General features: G+C 58.0%; 7 protein-coding genes across 7 annotated transcripts; 3 read left to right on the top strand and 4 right to left on the bottom strand.

The window, feature by feature from the left end:
• Window positions 1-23: 23 nt before the first annotated feature.
• PSEUBRA_002657 (Exportin/Importin, Cse1-like protein) lies at window positions 24-3,161 on the top strand (the record flags this gene model as incomplete). Its single annotated transcript, XM_016437056.1, has 1 exon — window positions 24-3,161. One exon carries the CDS (start codon window positions 24-26, stop codon window positions 3,159-3,161), a length of 3,138 nt encoding a protein of 1,045 aa, XP_016292561.1.
• Window positions 3,162-3,267: 106 nt separating this feature from the next.
• On the bottom strand, window positions 3,268-4,211 carry PSEUBRA_002658 (Translin; the record flags this gene model as incomplete). Its single annotated transcript, XM_016437080.1, has 3 exons — window positions 3,268-3,414; window positions 3,498-3,836; window positions 3,906-4,211. 3 exons carry the CDS (start codon window positions 4,209-4,211, stop codon window positions 3,268-3,270), a joined length of 792 nt encoding a protein of 263 aa, XP_016292562.1.
• Window positions 4,212-4,617: 406 nt separating this feature from the next.
• PSEUBRA_002659 (Ribosomal protein L1/ribosomal biogenesis protein) lies at window positions 4,618-5,751 on the top strand (the record flags this gene model as incomplete). Its single annotated transcript, XM_016437054.1, has 1 exon — window positions 4,618-5,751. One exon carries the CDS (start codon window positions 4,618-4,620, stop codon window positions 5,749-5,751), a length of 1,134 nt encoding a protein of 377 aa, XP_016292563.1.
• Window positions 5,752-6,307: 556 nt separating this feature from the next.
• Window positions 6,308-7,512, bottom strand: PSEUBRA_002660 (MSP domain protein; the record flags this gene model as incomplete). Its single annotated transcript, XM_016437078.1, has 3 exons — window positions 6,308-7,140; window positions 7,241-7,272; window positions 7,502-7,512. 3 exons carry the CDS (start codon window positions 7,510-7,512, stop codon window positions 6,308-6,310), a joined length of 876 nt encoding a protein of 291 aa, XP_016292564.1.
• A 1,186-nt stretch (window positions 7,513-8,698) lies between these two features.
• Window positions 8,699-9,553, bottom strand: PSEUBRA_002661 (uncharacterized protein; the record flags this gene model as incomplete). Its single annotated transcript, XM_016437075.1, has 1 exon — window positions 8,699-9,553. The coding sequence occupies one exon, from the start codon at window positions 9,551-9,553 to the stop codon at window positions 8,699-8,701; it is 855 nt and encodes a 284-aa protein (XP_016292565.1).
• A 1,328-nt stretch (window positions 9,554-10,881) lies between these two features.
• PSEUBRA_002662 (uncharacterized protein) lies at window positions 10,882-12,855 on the top strand (the record flags this gene model as incomplete). The annotated part of the gene is made up of 1 exon (XM_016437052.1): window positions 10,882-12,855. The coding sequence occupies one exon, from the start codon at window positions 10,882-10,884 to the stop codon at window positions 12,853-12,855; it is 1,974 nt and encodes a 657-aa protein (XP_016292566.1).
• Window positions 12,856-12,921: 66 nt separating this feature from the next.
• On the bottom strand, window positions 12,922-18,396 carry PSEUBRA_002663 (DEP domain protein; the record flags this gene model as incomplete). Its single annotated transcript, XM_059464870.1, has 2 exons — window positions 12,922-14,024; window positions 14,103-18,396. The coding sequence occupies 2 exons, from the start codon at window positions 18,394-18,396 to the stop codon at window positions 12,922-12,924; spliced, it is 5,397 nt and encodes a 1,798-aa protein (XP_059320698.1).
• Between the last annotated feature and the right edge of the window lie 589 nt (window positions 18,397-18,985).

Raw genomic sequence — 18,985 nt, forward strand, 5'->3', positions numbered from 1 at the left:
CAAGGCTACACACATAACTCAATATGGACGCCCTCGTTCAAGTCTTCACTCACTCGTTGGATCCTAATCCCAACTCTCGAAAAGCCGCCGAGCTCGAGCTAAAGAAAGTCGAGGCCCAAGATGGCATGCTATCCTCCGTCTTTCAGATTGTCGCTGCCACCCAAGTCGATATCTCAGTAAGGCAAGCTGCTGCCGTCTACTTCAAGAATCGCGTCCGCCGGCATTGGGACGCGACACCTGTGCGTGGCGCTCCAACGGCAGTAGTCATCCCACAAGGCGACAGGGACGCCATCAAGGCCAACATCCTCCAGACGCTTGTCGACGCTCCGACACAAATTCGTGTCCACGTCGCAAACGCACTCGGCACCATCGCGAGATGTGACTTTCCCGACCAGTGGCCCACACTCATGGATCAGATCGGACAGCTGCTTCAGAGCCAGGAGCCACAGCAGGTCTACGGTGGTCTGCGCGCGCTTCTAGAAGTCGTGCGAGCCTACAGGTGGAACAACGGTGTCAAGATGATGGAGCAGCTTGCACCAGTTACTTTGCCACTCATCCTGCAGACTGGCAGGAATCTGCTCGACTCAGACAACGCCTCATCTGCACAGGTCGGCGAGATTCTCTATGTCATCCTCAAGGTCTACAAGACGTCCATGCACGCAGAACTGACTAAGCACCAGCAATCGCACGAATCCATCGTACCATGGGGCACCTTCCTGCTGCAAGTCGTACAGAAGGAGATCGACCCTTCGCAGCTGCCCTCGGACGACGACGCCAAGGAGGTCGCTCCCTGGTGGAAGGCAAAGAAGTGGGCGTTCCACTCGCTCAACAAGCTCTTCTCCCGCTACGGAAACCCATCGCAACTGCCCTCGGACATGAAGAACTACAAGCCCTTCGCCGACAACTTCGTCCAGACCTTCGCTCCCGAGATCCTCAAAGTATACCTCCGCATCGCTGACGCCAACAGCCAGGGCAAGATGTGGATCTCCAAGAAAGCCTTCTACTTCCTCTGCATGTTCTTCACCGAATGCGTCAAGCCCAAGGCCACCTGGGCGCTGCTCAAGCCGCACGTCCTTCAACTCACACAGTCGTTCATCTTCCCGCGCCTCTGCTTCAGCGAGGAAGACGACGAGCTGTGGGAGCTCGATGCCGTCGATTTCGTCCGTGCCAACCTCGACCCTTTCGAAGAGATCGGCTCCATCTCTGGCTCAGCAGCCACGTTCGTCCAGACCGTCGCCTCCAAGCGAACTAAGACGTCGTTCATGCCTCTGCTCGAGTTCGTCACCTCGGTGGTCAACGCCTATCCCGCGCAGAGGAGCGCCAAGGAGAAAGACGGAGCGTTCCACCTCTGCCGTGCGATGGATCTCACCATGGTTAACCACGAAAAGGTGTCTGGCATGCTCGACTCGTTCTTTGCGCAGCACGTGATCCCAGAGATGAAGAGCGAGCACAAGTTCCTTCGATACCGCGCCTGCGACCTGGTCAAGGCGTTCGACCTTCAAGGCGTGCAGTGGAGCGATAATGCGACGCTCGAAGCCGCTTTCCGCGGTGTTATGGACTGCATCGGCGACGCCGAATTGCCCGTCCGTGTGGTGGCTGCCGAAGCCATCGGCTCGCTCATCGATCACGACGAGGTGCACGCCGCCATGGCGCCCAACGCAGCGCGTCTCATGCAGGAGCTCCTCAAGCTGTCCGACGAGACGGACCTCGACATTCTCTCTCCGACCAAATCCAAAGTCGTCGCCAACTTTGGCGAAGAACTGCTTCCCTTCTCGATCCAGCTCACCGAGCAGATGGCCGAGTCGTACCTGCGTCTGGTCAACGAGAACCTCGAGAGCGCGGACCGCGATCCGGACGGAACCATGGAGCTCAACGTGGACAACCACGAGGACGACAAGTTGTTCGCCGCCATGGGCTGCCTCAACACCATCTTCCAGATCATCGCCTCCGCCGAGTCCAAACCGGACATCCTCGAAAAGCTCGAAAGTGTCGTTCTGCCCATCGTCGCCTTCACGTTGGAAAAGGACTGCGTCGAGCTGTTCGACGACTGCCTCGAGTTGACCGACACGCTGACGTACTACCAGAAGAAGGTCAGCCCGGGCATGTGGCACATCTTTACGTTGATCTACAAGAGCTTCAAGGGACCAGGGATTGATTATTTGAGCGAGATGCTGCCGACGATCGACAACTGCGTCTCGTACGGTGTCGAGGTGGTGCAGGCGTCGGCGGAGTACAAGTCGATGTTGGTGGATATCTTTTTGACGGCGATGACGTCGGATCAGTTGGGCATGACGGATCAGGTGGCGGCGTGCAAGTTGGCGGATGTGATTCTGTTGTTGTTGCGCGGTGGGGTGGACGAGGCGTTGGCGCGCATTGTGCAGGCTGTGCTGCCACACACGGTGGATGAGGAGAAGATCAAGGCGGACGTGCGCAAATGGTCGATCATCGTGGTGCTCGATGCGCTGGTCTACAACGCGGGGGCGACGCTGCAGGTGCTCGAAGCAGCGAACGCCACCACGGCGCTGTTCGGCGCGATCACGTCGTTGCTGCCCAAGCTGACACGCGTGCACGAGAAGAAGGTCGCCTCGTCGGCCATCATCCAACTGCTCGCGCTCGAACCTGCCTCGCTGCCCCCGGCGCTGCAGAACAACCTCGCGCCCTTCCTCGTCGCCCTCGCCACCCAGCTCGACGGTCTTCCGGAAGCCATCAAGAAGCGCAACGAGCTGCTCGAGGCCTTCGAGAACGACGAAGACGAGGAGGACGAAGACGAAACCTCCTTCGCCTCGTCCTCCGCGCCCAACGTCGACACGTCCGGCTTTGAGGACGTCGACGACGACAAGGACGTGGTGGACGAAGACAACGAGTATCTCGAGATGTTTGCGCGCGAGCGGGCCAAGCTGCGCGCGCGAGCCAACGGCGAGGAGCTCGAAGACGATGATGAGGAGGACGACTTTGAGGAGGATGACGAGGAGGACGAGCTGAGCTACGAGAGCCCCATGGATGCCGTGCCGGTGTTCGAGCAGTTCAGGGCGCTCTTGTCGAGCTATCAGACGCAAAGGCCGGAGGTATGGGAGAGGATCACGAGCCAGTTGACGCCGGATCAGATGCAGTTGATTCAGCAGGCGAGCCAGGGCAAGGATGAGCGCGTCAAGACGTTGTAGTAGCACGCACTCTGTATGCCGATGTCAATGCTATTGCTTGATTAGAGTTCCACCGCGGTCTTTCCGTATGAAGTCTGAGCTTAACTTTCGCAGACTGCAGGAACGGTCAAGACTGTGCCAGCTGATCGACGACCTGCTGCTGCCTCTCCTCTCCCAGCGGGAATGCCAGTCCGTCCTCGCCCTGATCCACCCCGCTCACCAACCCGCGCAACGAGATATCATACACAATCTCCTCGATCTTCTTGACATCATACTGCAACGTCACACACCAATCACGAGAATCAGTGTCAGCGATCCGCTCCTTCCTCTGTGCTATGAGACCGCCGTTAAACGTACCTTTATACTATCGAAGCGCTTCCGCAGACTATCATTCTTGAGATTCAACAGCTGAAAACCCGCATGGACCTGCTTGACGAAGCTGGCCAGCCGGACGGGGGTGCGGAAGTCGCCGAGGGTGACGCTGTTGACGGCGAGGCGGGGGAGGTCGTTGATGGTGTTGATGAGCGCATGCAGGTAGTCCTCTGTCACGAGTTGTATTTTGGACGGTGGAAGGCTGGTGAGGCCGAGGATGTGGGCCGCTTGGTGCTTCGTCAGCAGCTCGCCGGTCGTAAGTAGCACGATGAGGATCAGGGAGGAGGTAAGGTTCTTGAGCGGATAGGAGAAGTCGTCGCACCACTGTCCACATCATCGTGATCAAGGGTGTCAGCCTTTGGTCTTTACTTTGGATAAGGGTGGTGCACTTACACGGTAGAACCCGTCCTCGGGGACCATCCTCGCCAAGTCGGCAACTTTCCCCCTCACCTCGTCCCACAACCCCGTCGTCCGCTCCACCACCCGCCCAAACTCGACCCCTTTCACCGAATGTACGCCATTCAACACCGACGATATCGACCGATACAACCGATCCAGCTCCTTGGACTTTTCGCGAATGGCATCCGACAGCTCACGCTCCTGCTCGAGCTGCGCGAAGAGCGGTTCGAATTCGGCAGCTATGCGGTCTTGGGGCGAAGCGAGGGTGGTGCTCTCCACGAGCGAGGTCTGGGTGGTCATGCTGGAAGAACTTTAGTGCTTGCCTTCTTTGCAGAAAAGGCAGGCCAAGATGAAGTAGGTCAGGTCGAAGCAGAGGACCCTCCTGCAGGTGCTGTCCTAAGCTGCCGTTGCTGAGCGGAGCCTGTCACTTTTTTTGAGCGGTTCTTCTTGTTTGCCTTCGAGGAGGCACACAGGTGGAGGTCGAGGAGGGCTGTATTATGTAAGCATTACCACCTGTCAAAGGGCTGGAATTTTTTGCCTCGAACCCTGGGAAATTCGTCAACCCCGCGCCACGAGAAGCTTTTTTGTGTGAGAAGTTTTCCTGTGCAGCGCTCGCCATCAACTCTCGGCCTTGCCTCCCCTCCTCCCCTCAACATTCACCATCGACACACCGCAGCAGATACCTGTGGTCTATAGGCAAGCAACGATGCCATCCAGGACGAAGCCCAGCCCGGCCGCCGCGCCAGCAAAAGCGGTCATTGCGACCCCCTCGACCTCCCAGATCGGCGTCTCGAACAGCAACCTCGACTCTGCCCAGGTTCTACAGGCCTTCCGCGCCCTGTCCGCGCACACCTCGCGTCGCACCACCGTCCCTTCCTCGGCACTCCCCCTCGACGGCGCGTCTGGCAACCTTCGCGATCCGTCCAACGCCGTCTACGTCCAGCTCACCCTCAACACCCTTTCGCCTACATCGCACGTCAAGCCGGTGCGCATCAACCTGCCGCACGCGCTTCACACCCCCGGTGAGGTGTCCGTTTGTTTGCTGGTCAAAGACCCGCAGCGCGAGTACAAGGACTTGCTCGTGGCGCAAAAGATCAAGTGCATCTCTCGTGTTGTCGGTGTCACCAAGTTGAAGGGCAAGTTCAAACCCTTCGATGCACGAAGGGCGTTGGTGCAGGAGCATGACATGTTTCTTGCCGACAGCCGGATTGTTCCCACCCTTCCGAATTTGTGTGGGAAAGTCTTCTTTGATGCCAAGAAGAACCCGCTCACCGTCAACCTCACCAAGCCCTCCCGGCTGGAGGAGGAGCTGGAAGGTGCTATCAAGGCAACCACCTTCACCCAAAACAAGGGAAGCTGTACGACGATCAAGATCGGTTACATGGCCAAACACACTCCGGAGGAGTTGACGGAGAACCTGCTGGCTGCGATGCCCGCCGTGCTCAGCCGCGTCAAGGGCGGATGGGAGAACGTGCACAATGTGGATGTCAAGACGGGCAATTCGGCTGCGTTGCCGGTGTGGAACCAGAAGTTGGGGGTTAAGACGCACGCCACTCCCTCGGTGGAGAAGGTCGCAACGCCCGCGACACCTGCCAAGCGCGTGGCTGAGATCCAGGAGGATGCAACACCCTCCAAGAAGAGCCCGGTGAAGAAGGTCCAACTCGCCGAAACCGCAGCGGTCAAAACACCAAGCCCGAGAAAGACCCGAGCTGCCGCCGCCGCAAAGGCCAACATCGCCGTCGAGGCTGCTGCTACCGCAACGCCCTCCAAGACCCCCGCAAAGGGTACCCCAAAGAAGATCGCTTCCAGCGTCTCGAGGAGCGCCCGCAATGTCAAGTAGTCTTGCTCATGTAGATACGTGTCCTCGTTGCATTTTTTCTCCAAGTCATCTGTTCTATTCATTTGCTACTCTCTGTGAGAAGTGTGTTGTTTGACAATGAGGTCTGCTTTTGCAGCACGAGCAAGTGTGTCAGCGCCGGGCGAGGGCGCAACGTCCAGGCCTGCCTGTCGCGTCCCTTCCCGCTCGGCTTTGTTGATGCAGTCACAACGGGTCGAGGTCTATCCGCCCGGCTGTGCGGTCTCACTTCCCACAGCGCGTTCGGTTCATCGCAGCTTGCTTCGCAAATCGTCACAGAATGTGTCAATCTGTTGGATTCAGAACAAGCATATGCCACCACCAAACGGCAGTGACAGAGAAAGAATGGACAAGGAAGAAACAAAGAGGGTGCGAATACGATCGACGAGGTATTGTGTTTGAACATGTGTATATGTGATTTGCGAGCAAGCTGCTTGTTCTTGGAATGTATGACGGGGGCTCTTGTGGCGGCGGTACGTGAAACCGGTGCCTCTTGCTGACACGGCCCCACCTGTTCCCGGTTTTACAAGTCGAGACCGCTTCAGAACATCACATAGGTGATGGCGAAAACAGCAAAGGCGATTCCGGCGACAATGTGGATGGGCACACCGTCGGCAGAGGCAGTCTGCGTGTTGCCGGACGAGCCTCTGGCCTTTTCGAGCTCCTTCCTGAGCTTGGTCACCTCCGCTTGCAACTCGGACTGCGAGAGGCTCGACACGTCCTTACCGCCAGACGAAGTAGAGCTGCCGCCGCCAGTGACACCGTTGACAGCGCTTGCACCGGCATTCTTGGTAGCAACAGCCGCGGCACCTGCACCAGCAGCAGCAGCACCACCAGCGGCAAAGAGCGCCTCCTTGGCCTTGACAGGGTACGAGCCGTCGGTCTTGGCAGATGCGTTCTGAGCAGCAGCGATGGGGTTGTACGACTGGTAGCTCTCGTCACCGTTGGGCGAACCTCGGACGGTGCTGTACTTGTCGTCGCCGTTGATCTGGCTCTGGTTGCCCTCGTCCTCCTCGGCGAGCGGCGCTGTGGTAGCGGGCAAGTATGCACATCGGATCTTTTGCTCGTGGATTGCCGACTTGTTCTCCTTCTCGATCTGGGGCCAGATCTCCTGCAGCGAGGCGGTCTCGAAGTCGGGCGTGATGATGGTGGACTGAACCAGGAACTTGTCTCGGCACTTGGCAGACGAAGGGGGCTCCTCCTTCATAGGCTGGAGGAGGACCTGGACCTCGACCTTCTCTCCTGGCTCGATACGGCCCGAGTTGGGACGCACGCAGTACTGCTTGGGAGCGGTGGTCTTGACCTTGAAGGCAACAGGCTGGTTGTTGGGGTTAGAGACCGTCAAGGTGCGCTTGACGAGCTGGGTCAAAGGGCCTGTAATGAGAGTCGACAGCAGAGTACAGAAGCATCAGATATGAGGTCAGCAAGCTTCTCAAGGGCTCTGACCAAAGAGATGCGCCATTCATCTACTTACGAGGGAAGCCCAGCTGGACGTGAGGGCTGAGTCTGTTCGTAGGAAGTGCGGCAATGTGGATAAGAAACGGGAAACGTCAGCGATTGTGATCATTGCAGGCCCGCCTGATCAGCATTGCGGCTCGTCTCTGTGGAGTGGCGTGATCAGCGGGTTCGAACCGCCGACCCTTGAGCTGCAGCGATGATAACAGACGCCTCCTGAAAGATTGACTGCCGCAAATGCATTGACCTGGACACCTATGAAGATGTGAGTTGTACGCACTCGACAGACATGGCGACCGATCAGAGCTGTTGAGCGTTTGCGGATTGACGAGAATTGAGACAGCAACGATTCGACGCTAAAAATCGACCGAAGACGACGCTTGCCTCCTGATTTGGCTAGAAGCGGTAAGACGAAGTTGCGGCGTAAGCGATGGGGATAAGCTTGATGGGTCCTGGCAACCGGAGCGATTGTTGGTGGGTTGATGACGATGAGCCAAGACGAGCTGCGAAATCTTTGGGAAGAAAGATGCAACAATCAATGGCGGAGAGGTTGGTGGGAGGGAAAGGTAGATGGCGCGGAAGGATGATGACGATGGAAGACGAGAGTGCGGGGAAGTATTCGAGGCGACTGCGGTTCACAGCGTCTGTCTGAGCAGAGAGAGCCGTGCAAGCGGGCGGCGAGAGTGAAATGAAAGAGGAAGGGTAGCACGCAGTATGCGGTTCACAACTTACAGAGTGTCGGCTAAGTTTACAGTAGCAGCTCAGCAGGGCGTCGAGAGTGTGTGGTGCAAGGTGTGACCAAAGAGCGGTTCCCGGCTTGAGGTCATGACGACTCGAAACAAAAGAGGGAGGGAGGAACAGGAACCGGTGACAGCTCGACAGGCACCGGGCGCCGCTCGCTCAGTCGGTCAGTCAGTCACACGGCGTGGGCTGGTTGGAGGTGTGTCCACCCAAATGACGCCTCCTTCAGTTGGTGAATGCAGCCAGCAGTATTTGTATTGTCATGAAGCGTCAGGTTGTATTCGACCTCACCTCGAAATGAAATCGCCTCCACCCAACTTGTGTCTTGAGAAGAAAATCCCGCCTACGCCCAGACGCCCTCGCTTGATACGCAATTTCAATTCTCTCTGTCTCGCCTTTTCTTCTCAGCCAAGCGTCCAGAGTTGGCCCGAGCCACTCACAGCGGTGACGCACGTCGCTCTCGAAGCGTGGGCCTGGAACGTGAAAAGTCACGGGCAAGATACATAGCCTTCCCCCGATCGGGCCTCGTCGCGATCGCGATAAGGTTGCTGCACATCTCTTGCTCACTCGCCAGCCTCACACGACATCAGTCCTAGGCTCAGTCTGTGGTCTTGGTGACAGAATCGATTGCGGCATCACGGCCAGAGCTGCTGAACAGCTCGAATGCGAAGTGAACGAGAGGGGTAATCGATGACGGACGAGAAACGGAACATGCTTCGAATCAGAAGAACACTGCCTACGACGACTTGAACTTGGAGTTGCCTTCGGCGTCGAGGTACTTGCTGAACGCAGCGCGCCATGCCTCTTGACCGTGGTTCTCGATGATATCACCGTGAAGCATGATGATACGGCGGAAGTCCCACTTGGCCACATTAGAGGCTGCCTCCGCAAAGTTCTTCTTCCTCTCTTGCGTCGAGCCGCCTTTCTCGACACCAGGGATGGGGCTCGCAACACCCGCCGTGCCGAGGAAGGTCTTGTGGAACGAAGCGTAGGGGTTGAAAAGCTTGGAGAACCAGATGATGCCTGGGATCCAAGACGTAGCCTTACCGGCTGGCGTGTTGCGGTACTGCTGGTGGCATGGGAGGTTGAACAGCAGGTCGGCCGTGATGAGCGTCTTGCTGTCCTTGTGCAGGAACGCGACATCCTTGTTGGCAAAGGTGGCGAAGTACTGGGGCACCAGCTCCGACTCGTAGCCGTATTGTGTGTCGGGAGGGTCCTTGCCATAGATGCCGCTGAACTTGACATCTGGTCGCTTCTCCTCGTGACCATCGGTGCCGACCACCTTGGCGGATGGGTATGCTGCGTGGAAGTCCTTGAGGAAAAGGTGGTGCACGTTGTCTGGCGCCACGAGGTAGGCTACCTCACCCATCGAATCGATCTTGGCCTTGGTAGGCTGGTCCAAGGGCGTAGAGGGAACCACCCACAGACGACCATCGCGCAATTTGATGGCGATGCTGCGACCACCGATGGGCAGGATGCCGAAGCGGCTGAAGGGGTAGTCGAACGTGGTGATCCCCGGGGTGACCTCCTGGATGTAGACGGGCGTCTTGGGCTCGGTGCCCGAAGGGCCTGGCTTTGACGAAGTTGCCATGGTGTCGATGCTACAACACTTGGAGGAGTGTGACCTTTGCGAGACAATGACGCTGGACGAAGAGGCTTGCGCAAGGTAGGCTTGGCGACGAGCAAGGCAGGCTAGGTCTGCTGCAACGAAGTTCAGGCCGAGAGAGCGTGAATGTGCCAGAGAAGTTGAAGGGCGTGACCGGGTCAGGAGGAAGGTTGCAGATGCGGATGGTTTCATGCAACGCTTTGGTGGGTCGGGAGGGTATATGAAGGTTGACAAGCAAGCTTGGACACGGTGGATGGGAGGATAGCAGCACTTTTGTCAACCAAGCTTACCACGATGAAAGCTGTGCCGTCTCTCGGATGGAACTAGCCGAAAGAGTCAGCACCGTAGTAGCATCCCAATCGGCTAAGCTCTCTCCACGGCACCATCACGTATCGAATGATGTGACTTTAGACTCACTTTTTTTTCTGGAAATCATTGCGCCGCCGACTTGATTGTCTCGCTCTTCTCTCGCCCCAGTTCGGCTATCCAAGATTTCAGGCACGCTTTCCTCAGCTTCCATTTCACTACTTTGTCGGACTTTTGCAAACGTGATGTGACGTGCAAACACACAAACGCCCACATGCATCACATCGCAACTGGTCAGAACAGGTACATTGGAGCAAAAGGCTTCCCGAGACGATCACCGCATCCATCTTGCTCAGCCCCGACTTGGCAATCATCACCAGGGCGATGCCGAGCTCTTGTTAAACTGGTGTCGAAGCGACGGCACCGAGCACAAGGGTTTCTGGCTCATCCGAGTTCGCTTCTGCATGGTGCCTTCTGCAGGCGAAGAAAAGCAAATCATGTCATTTTGGCACTCACTGCCGCCTATCTGCGGGTATCGGGTCTCTACATCGCCGATACGGACCAGACTTCGGCTTCGATGTGAGAGACTGAACCCGACCCGTCCCGAATGATCCTTCCTGTCCCGAGCCGAAAGAAGATCTTGTCTGCAGCTGCAGCCTGAAGAGCATCTGACGGCTCACGCGACATTCACATATTCGATGCAGAAGAGCAAGCTAGGTGAGCTAAGGGTGCAGCCGTCAAGCCTCGATTTTTCTCCACATCTACGCGGTGCGCTGCTGCAGTCTTGGACCAATTCAGGGTCCTTCGGAATGAAGCGCCGATCTGTCAAGCCTGCAGCAGAACTGGAACGAGAGTGGCCCAAGCTTGGTCATCCGCGTTCTTCTCAACGCTGAATCACGGTTGCACGCCCCTCAACGGCAGCCCGATAGAGCAATTCTTCCTCTCTCACCACCAACACCATATAGACCAATCTCCCCTTACTCGGAGGCCGCGCCGACCCATCCACCATGGCGCAGCAACTCCCCAACCGCGTCCAATCGACGCTCTCGACGCTCCTCCTCCTCCTCCTTTCCCTCCTCTTCGCACCCATCTCCTTCCTCATCTCGCTCTTCTTCTCCCTCACCCACTCGGCATCCCACACCGCATCCAACATCAACTCGAACCGATACTCGGTCTCGCGCCATGCCAACGGTCACGACCTGCCCACCCTCTCGCGGCGCACCGTCCTCGTCAACGGTGCGCGCATGCAGAAGTCGCTCACCATCTGCCGCACCTTCGCGCGCAACGGATGGAACGTCGTGCTCGTCGAAGAGCAGGGGTGGGGCAATCTTGCTGCTACTCGCTTCAGCAACTCTGTCACCAAGTTTCACCTCATTCCGTCCTCGTCGCTGCCAGCGAGCTCGACGGCGGAGAAGGGCGAGCACGCTGTCACTCCCTACATCGAAGCGCTGGTGCGGGTCGCATTGGAGGAGAAGGTGGATCTTTTCTTTCCTTGCTCCGGAGCCGGTAGCACCGGTGCGGATGCGGTCGCGGCGCAGATCCTGCAGGAGAAGACCAAGGGCAGGGTACGAAGCATGATCCAGACACCCGAACTCGTCGAAGCGTTGCACGAGAAGGATCGCTTCATCGCGCTGCTTCAGCGTCTCGACATGGCCGCGCCACGCAGCGAGATCGTGTTCTCGGTCGACGAAGCGATTGCAAAGCTGCAGAGCGACGGGTACCCACGATCGATCCTCAAATGCGCCGCTGAGCTGGATGACATCGGCCGGGCCGATATGACACTCTACCCGCTGCTAGACGCAAGGACAAATCGACCGGACTGGGACAAGACTCGCCATCGCCTTTCGAATCTCTCCATCCCGTTGTGCGTACGGACGCCATATATATTGCAAGAGTTCATCGGGGATCGACCCGCAGCACCGGGGGCAAGGGACGGCGGGAAAGCCTCGGAATGGTGTACCCACGCAACGGTGGTCGACGGCCAACTGACCGCCTTCGTCTGCTGTCCGAGCAACGACATGCTCATGACGTACTATCCGGCGTCGCATACCATTGTCGGCGAGCTGGCGTTGCGTTGGACGTCGACCTTCCTGTACCGGCTAGCGAAGCTGGGTGCTACCTCCAATCGGTCCTCTGTGCCGTTGAGCCCTTTGACACGGGACACGCAGTGGAACCGCGATACGCTGGTCGGCAAGTACGCCCCCGTCGAAGCCGGCATTACCGGTCAATTCAGTATGGACTTCATCTATCAGCCCGCTACCGGCGATACAGAAGCGCGACTCGTGGCGATCGAGTGCAACCCGCGCGTTCACACCGCCATCTGCCTGCTCGTTGGTAACCCCGCACTGGGCGAGGCGCTCGTCCCTGCCTCGCAAGCTCACTCTCTCAAAGTGACAGGTCCCTCGATAAAGGAAGCCGAGACGATGGACGAGCTGTCCTACCTCTCGGCCCTCTCGCTGCCGGTGATGGAGCGTCCACCGGAGACGCAGCTGGCGACGCAGGCCGATTTAGATGCGCTAACCGCCCTTCCGCCGACCTGGGCATCCAGCCGCGTCCGCTTCTACCACGCCAAGTCGCTCCTTCAGAAGGCCTATGTGGGTGATGCGACGCTGCCCCAGAGTTGGATCGGGCACGATTTGCCTGCTCGCATCCTGCCTGCGGCGCAGCTGCTCTCGGCTGCATGGGTGCAATCCATCATGCGCCTGGTGCATCCGCTTTGGTCCAACAGTGAGGCACCAGTCGGGCAGGTCATCTCGATTCCAACCACGGCCGAGGGGAAGACGGGCGTGGCGGCATACGATCTAGCCGCATCGGCACCGCTCCCGCCATTCACAGATCCGAGCTTCGCAAAGGACGACCCGTGGCCCTTTTTCGCACTCTACCATCTCCAATGGCCCCAGCTGCTCCTCTGGCAGCTCGTGGTGCGTGGCAAGAAGTGGTCCCGGATCAATGTCTCGACTGCACGCATCTTTGAGTGCTAGATACACCACCCACTTGACCAGTGATAAAAAATCGGATTGCAATGCAAGATAGATCATGGATGATCGTCACTGAATGTGAGCCATGCCCTGAAAGCTCCTTCCGTCGCTCACGTTGGAATGACTGCTCCCTTGTCTGCTTTTACCCTTCCTCCTTCCCTCGTCCTCCTGGAACGCGCCGCGGACGTACTCGTCCACCAGACCCTCGCGCTCGACCTGCAGCAACTGCGCCAAGGTGGACCTGTAGAACCGCTCCAGCTCTTCCCTGTCCGCGCAAAACCGCGTCAGTTCCAGCCGCAACTTGTCCGCGTCTGGTCCCTCCTGCTTAGCGTGCTGCCTGCCGCTCCCATGCGCATGACTGTTGAACAGCCGGTTGTTGAGCCAAAGGAACCCATCCAGTCCGCCCAGCACCTGCACGAATGCTACGCCGGAGCGATGGACGAACTGGCTGTACTCGAACTCGTTCGGTCGGCTGCTGTAGGTGAGCTCGACATCGCGTGGATAGCGGGTGCTGGCCTCTTGGTCGAGCACGAAGCCAAATTTGCGTAGGAGGGCGTATTCGAACCACAGCTCGCCCAGTGTGCCCCGCGGTAGGCGCGCACTGTACATCTCCGGGCTGGGTGGGGGAAGGGCCATCTCGATCTGCATGGGCGCTTGGAACGGGTTGTGCAGCGAGACGTCCTTGATCTGGCCGATGGGGGCCTCGATGAGGCGCAGACCGTAGCGCTCGAGTGTGCGGGTCCACATTTGCACCGTGTCTTCGATGAAGCGTGCCGACGTGGAGAGCCAGTGGATCTGGAAGTTGAAGCCATTGGCGGGATTGTGTGCGATGTCGTGGTGGAGGAACGCTACTTCGGCGCGATCCGAGCGACGACCGGAATCAACATCGATGACGATGCTTCGCGACAGCTGCACTTTCTTCTTCCTCTTGGAGGAATTGCCGCCCGCTGCGCCGGAAGACATCGTCAAAGAGGGCGGATGAGGATGGTGCACAGATGAGCTGCGCGAATGTCCGCCTGCAGAAGCCCTCGAAGATGTGGCTGCGCCTGCGTTTGAGCCCCTCTCTCCACCGCTGCTGCTGGTCACCTCGCTCGAAGGAAGCCTCTTGCCCTCGCCCGAGTTCAGCCCGGACTGGGTGCTGCTCGAATGGACCAAGGGCCTGATCGGATTTTCTTTGTCCGCGAAAGAACCTCTCTGGCTGTCAGTGCCCCTGAACCACCCCTTCGGCCCTCTCGTACCAGCATACTCACTCTTGAGCCTGTAGAAGTAGTGTCCGTCCAAGAAGCCGTGTACCTTGTGCACGTGCTCAAACAATCCCTCTTCCATCAATTTGATGCCCCATTCCACGGCGTCCTCCCTTGCCCGCACATCTGCATACTCGCTGCACATCCATGAGACCATATCGGCTCCCGTGAACGTGTCCGAGTACAGCATCCTGTGCCAGATCCTGTCATTGATGACGAGCCCGCCGGATCGCATATCCTTTGCCACCGCGTCGATCGCACGACCAGCGAGTGTTTTGTGCAGGCGCTTCTTGGACGCCGACTGCGCACGCTGCTTAGCATTCTCTTCAGCGAGCTGCTTCATGAAGTCTTCGTCCTGCAGTGACATGGCAGGATCGAGCGAGGTGGGCAAGAATCGCTGAACGTGGATCTGATCACGCTCCTCTTTGCTGCGCACAAAGCGAGCACGGTGGAAGAGGTCCGCCAGCTTGTCCGTTCCAATGAGGCGAATCTCTTCGTCGTCCAAATCTTCACCCGTCGGCGCTTTCATCGGCGGCGGCGAGCCCTCAGAGGGCACCAAGACGAATCGCGTTCGCCAATACCGCAGGGACTCGACAAATTTCTCGTCGACGTATCCGGCGATCAGCGAGTCCAGGTAGGTCCAATTGTAGGTAGACGAATCCGGATAATTGAACCGCGCCGTGACCGTCTGATAGCCGGGCAAGTGTCGTGGCCAGATACAGCACTGATAATCAACCGGATCAGTCGAGTAGTCCGTGTTGCGAACGTATCTCTTGACATTGATCGCTGACGTGGACCTGTCGTAGGAGATGCGGTGAATCTGATTCGTGACGCTGAGGAAGATCGGGTTGCCCGTCGCTAGATTGCCAGGCTGGAGGAGTTCGGACGGCCATCGCAGCGTGAAGTGCTTCGGATCAATGAGCTTGCGACTCGACACAGCGCGCGTCTGCTTGCTTGCTGGGACGATGAATTGATAACCCTGAGCCAGACGGTGATAGGCCATCTCGCGAAGGACTGCGAGGGCCGGGTGCGTGGAGCTCGACTTCTTAAGCAGGAATGAGGCGGTTTCTGCCGAGATCGACGTCGTGTGAGGATGCTCGCTCCACATGGCCGCCAGATCGCTCTCCGTCGGCAGATACAGCGTGGTCAATGGCAGACATGCTGGCGTAGTCATCGACCGCCACTTGACAGCGTGGTGGTTCAGTCGTCTCGGGAACAGGTGCTGCCATCGAAGCAGCTGCGATGTTTTGTTCTTGAGATTCTTGCTCGGATTGGACGGATTGACCAGGGTCTGCTTTTCGACCTGCGCTCGTTGTGCGTAGCGCTGGCGAGCTTCCTCTTCTTCCAGCTGCTGCTCGTACGCGTCCTGATCGCGGAGGATCTTTTCCTCCGCTTCCTGCTCCTGTCGTGTCCGTGGTGTCTGTTGCGCAGGGATTTTGATGGGAGCGGGACTGGACGCCTCGTGGACAGAAAGCAGCGATGTTGAGCGACCCATGGCGCTGGACAGAGGCGGCCTCCGTGCCGGGCTTCTGCCTTTGCTCGATCCGCCGGCCTGCTGACGCAGTTGAGCGCTCAGCACCTCTTGCATACTACGTGTGGCAGGCGTCGAGAAGTCCTTGCCTCCGTCTTCATGGCTGCTGACCGCAACATGTTCGGAGCTCGTGGCTTGTGACGGCGTCGAGCCGGTCAACGTCTTCCACAGCCAGCTGTAGCCTTTCGGCTTATACTGCACAGGAGATTTGAGCGAGCTGACACTGTCATCGGCTTCGCTTCGCTTGCTTGTCCCGCCGTCTGCATCCTCCTCTTCGTCAAACACGTGCGAAGTCGCGGACAAGACCGCATCAGTCGAGGCGACCAGAGCTTTGGCCTTGCCGATCGGTTCCAGCGGCAAGAAACCTCGCGAGAAGGTGTTGACCGATCGAATGGATCCAGGCCGCGATTGTGGTCTGCTGAACGAAGTAACAATCTGCGAGACGGGTCTCGCCAGCGGAGGTCTTGTATGCGATTCTTCGAGCACCGTGAAGCGGCCCTTGTCCGGTGATGTTGTTGCCGAACCATCTCGTTCCGACTCTTCGTCACGGAACAAGGCTTCACGACCCAGCTTGGACGTCCGCGTGGGCAGACCGGGTGTTGGCCTGCTAGTGACTGCTTTACCAGGCGAGATCGAGGATGCAGCGGAGTTGGCGTTCGTCGTTGGTGCGCCTCCGTATCCCGAGCTTGGATTGCGGCGCAGACCGGGCCTGTGAATCTCGCTACCGGCAGGACTGTCAACATTCACACTTGCGCCGGACGCGAGTAGCTTCGCAGAACGTGGCTTGATCGCGGGCGGAACGTCTTTGAAGACGTCACCATCGAAGCGCTCTCGTGCGATTCGCCTCTGCTGCTTCGGCGAGAGTCCGCCTAGCGCCAGATCCGAGAGCTCGCTGTTTCGTGGTTCCGACTGGAACCCTGAGCTAACGGGACCGATATACCGTGGCAAGTAGAATGAAGACTGAACCGACGAAGACTTATTCGCTTGCTTGAGGTCGAGGTAAGGGATGGCGATGTCCGAGATTTGGTTCTCCATAATGCCCATCATTTGCACTTCGTACATCTTGCAACGAGGTACGAAACGGTCGGCACGGAAAGGCTTGTCCTGCTGCAGATTGTAGAACGAGCAGTCAATCCAGTGCGGCATAGAGTAGAAGTCTTCCTCGTCCTCCACTGGCTTCTTGGAATCGAAGTACAGCGGGTCTGGAGGGTTCGCTGCAGCCAAGGTCGCTGCAGTCAGGCGTGACGAGGAGTGACGTGATAGCAGAGGAGGCTGACCGGGTCGGTGCACAGTCATCCCTGGCCCTGCACCAGGAGCAGGTCGACGTTGAGTACGGCTGTTACCGGCGTTCTGCTTGAGCTCGCTTGGATCCGGCCAATGAGATTTGAAGTGGAACAGGGGCACCGAATGAAGCGGCATCTTGGTGAGGCATACCAAGTCCAAGCCGGTACCGTTCTCGATCATGCGCTCGGTTGTGACACGCAGGAGCTTCTTGTCGACGTCAAAGTGACCCGTACCTGCCGTGACAAAGACCATGGACAGACCTGTGCGGTTGAGATCCCGGTCGATGTAGTGCTCGTCGAACGGATTCAAGGCAAGATTGATGGCTTCCAGCAGATTGCCCTCGTACGAGTAGGAGAGACGTCCTGCCATGTGAACGCGATCGCGGATGAGCTCGGCGTGGAGCTCCTCGTGAGATGCGGCTGGGCCTGAGATGGGCCGACGCAGGAGCAATATGTCGTGCTGGAATCGGAAAAACTCTTCCTTGAGCGTCGTCATGACCGCATCCCAGTTGCAGTTGGACTCAAGATCGACCACGACCTTGTAATGGTCGATGTAATACCTACCTCGCTGATCCTGACGTATTGGACCCTCGAGCATATGCAGTTCTGTCTCGTCGTAGTGCACTCGTGCAAACAAAATGACAGTGAGAATGTGGTTGGTTGGTACTGCTCTCCATCGCCTGAGCAGCTCCGGAATGAAGCCCTGGAGTGCCTTTTCGTAGTAGATCTCTCCATCTTCGTCGAACTCCCACATCTCCCGTGCCAATTGAATGAAGAGGTTGTACTTTGCTGATTCGGATCGGAAGATGGCTTTGGTTGATGCGGACACATAGCCGCTGGTGACCTTCTTCTCCTTGATAAAGATGCGACCGATGGTAGCCCGAACGCTGCCGGCCAGGGTGACCTTTTGTCCACAGTAGACGCATGTATCCTCGAGATTCTGGAAGACTCTCCACATTTCCGCACGACCGACATACTGATCTCGGAAGTAGAGCTCGACGTGGTCGATGGTGTAGTCGTCCTTGGACACTCTCGAGAGAACAGCTTCCGCACGATTGTAGAAGCCATAGTTGTTGGCGATGTTCTTGGATACGCTGATCTGCAGCTGCGGCTGGCGGGCAACGAAGTCAGCATCGGCCGTCGCCTGTGCAGCACGAAAGACGAAGGTGGCTTTGGTGGAGAACTTGCGCCGTCGATCTTTTGGACCGAAGGGGATGTTGTTGTGTGGCAGTCTCGAGCCCGCAGGAAGAGTGAGCTGAAGGAGGTCAGATTCTGTGACGCGGGGCAGCGAGTACTCTGGATTGAGCACAACTTCGTTTCGGGAGAAATTGGGCGGGTCATGCGTCCACAGTGTGATAGGGCGGTCGTTGATTTGTGGACGCTGATGGCGGGAGGATGACGAGGAGGAATGACGACGATCGCTGGCGCTGGCGAAGCGGTCGACACTGAGCGACGTCGCCCTGCTCGAGGGATGTTGCGATGCCATCATGGCAACTTCGGTCCTGCAGCTGGGACGCTGAGCTGCTTGCCCGACTCGTTCTGATCAGCAGGCAACTCTGTGCTCAGCGGAGGAGGGTGGGACTCGATGAAGGTTCCATGACGAGAATAGGAGAAGTGATCGATGCGGCTGAGCGAGGCAATTGAGTTCGGAACGGCTGAGTCGGAGGCTCCGTCGAAGCTGACTCCGTGACTGTATGCGAAGAGGCACTTGCTCGGCGCCCTTCGTCAGCGTTCGGGAAGATTCCGAAAGGGCGTGGGAACAGCTCGCCTTGCTCCGCACTGTCGTCGGTCTGGAGCCGTGTCCGAGCCGATTGAGGCGTGGGGTGGGGGTGTGAAAGTAGGAAGGAGAGCTGAAGCTTCTCGTGCGGTCACTCCGCTCGAGTCTCGAACAGTGTGAGTGCAAGGACCCCAGACTAGAGTCACACAATCACAAGGGTCGCCTGCAGGTCCCTTCTCGGCAAATTGAGCTCCGCCCGATAGGCGCGCTTCTGTCACTTTTTCGACCCGATCCGCACACACCACAGCCCGCACAGCGTGAAGTGTGTCTGTCAAGCGAGAAACACACTTTCTTCCTA

The sequence above is a fragment of the Kalmanozyma brasiliensis genome, assembly GCF_000497045.1.
Source record: "Kalmanozyma brasiliensis GHG001 unplaced genomic scaffold PSEUBRA_SCAF2, whole genome shotgun sequence".
NCBI classification, from domain to species: Eukaryota; Fungi; Basidiomycota; class Ustilaginomycetes; order Ustilaginales; genus Kalmanozyma; species Kalmanozyma brasiliensis.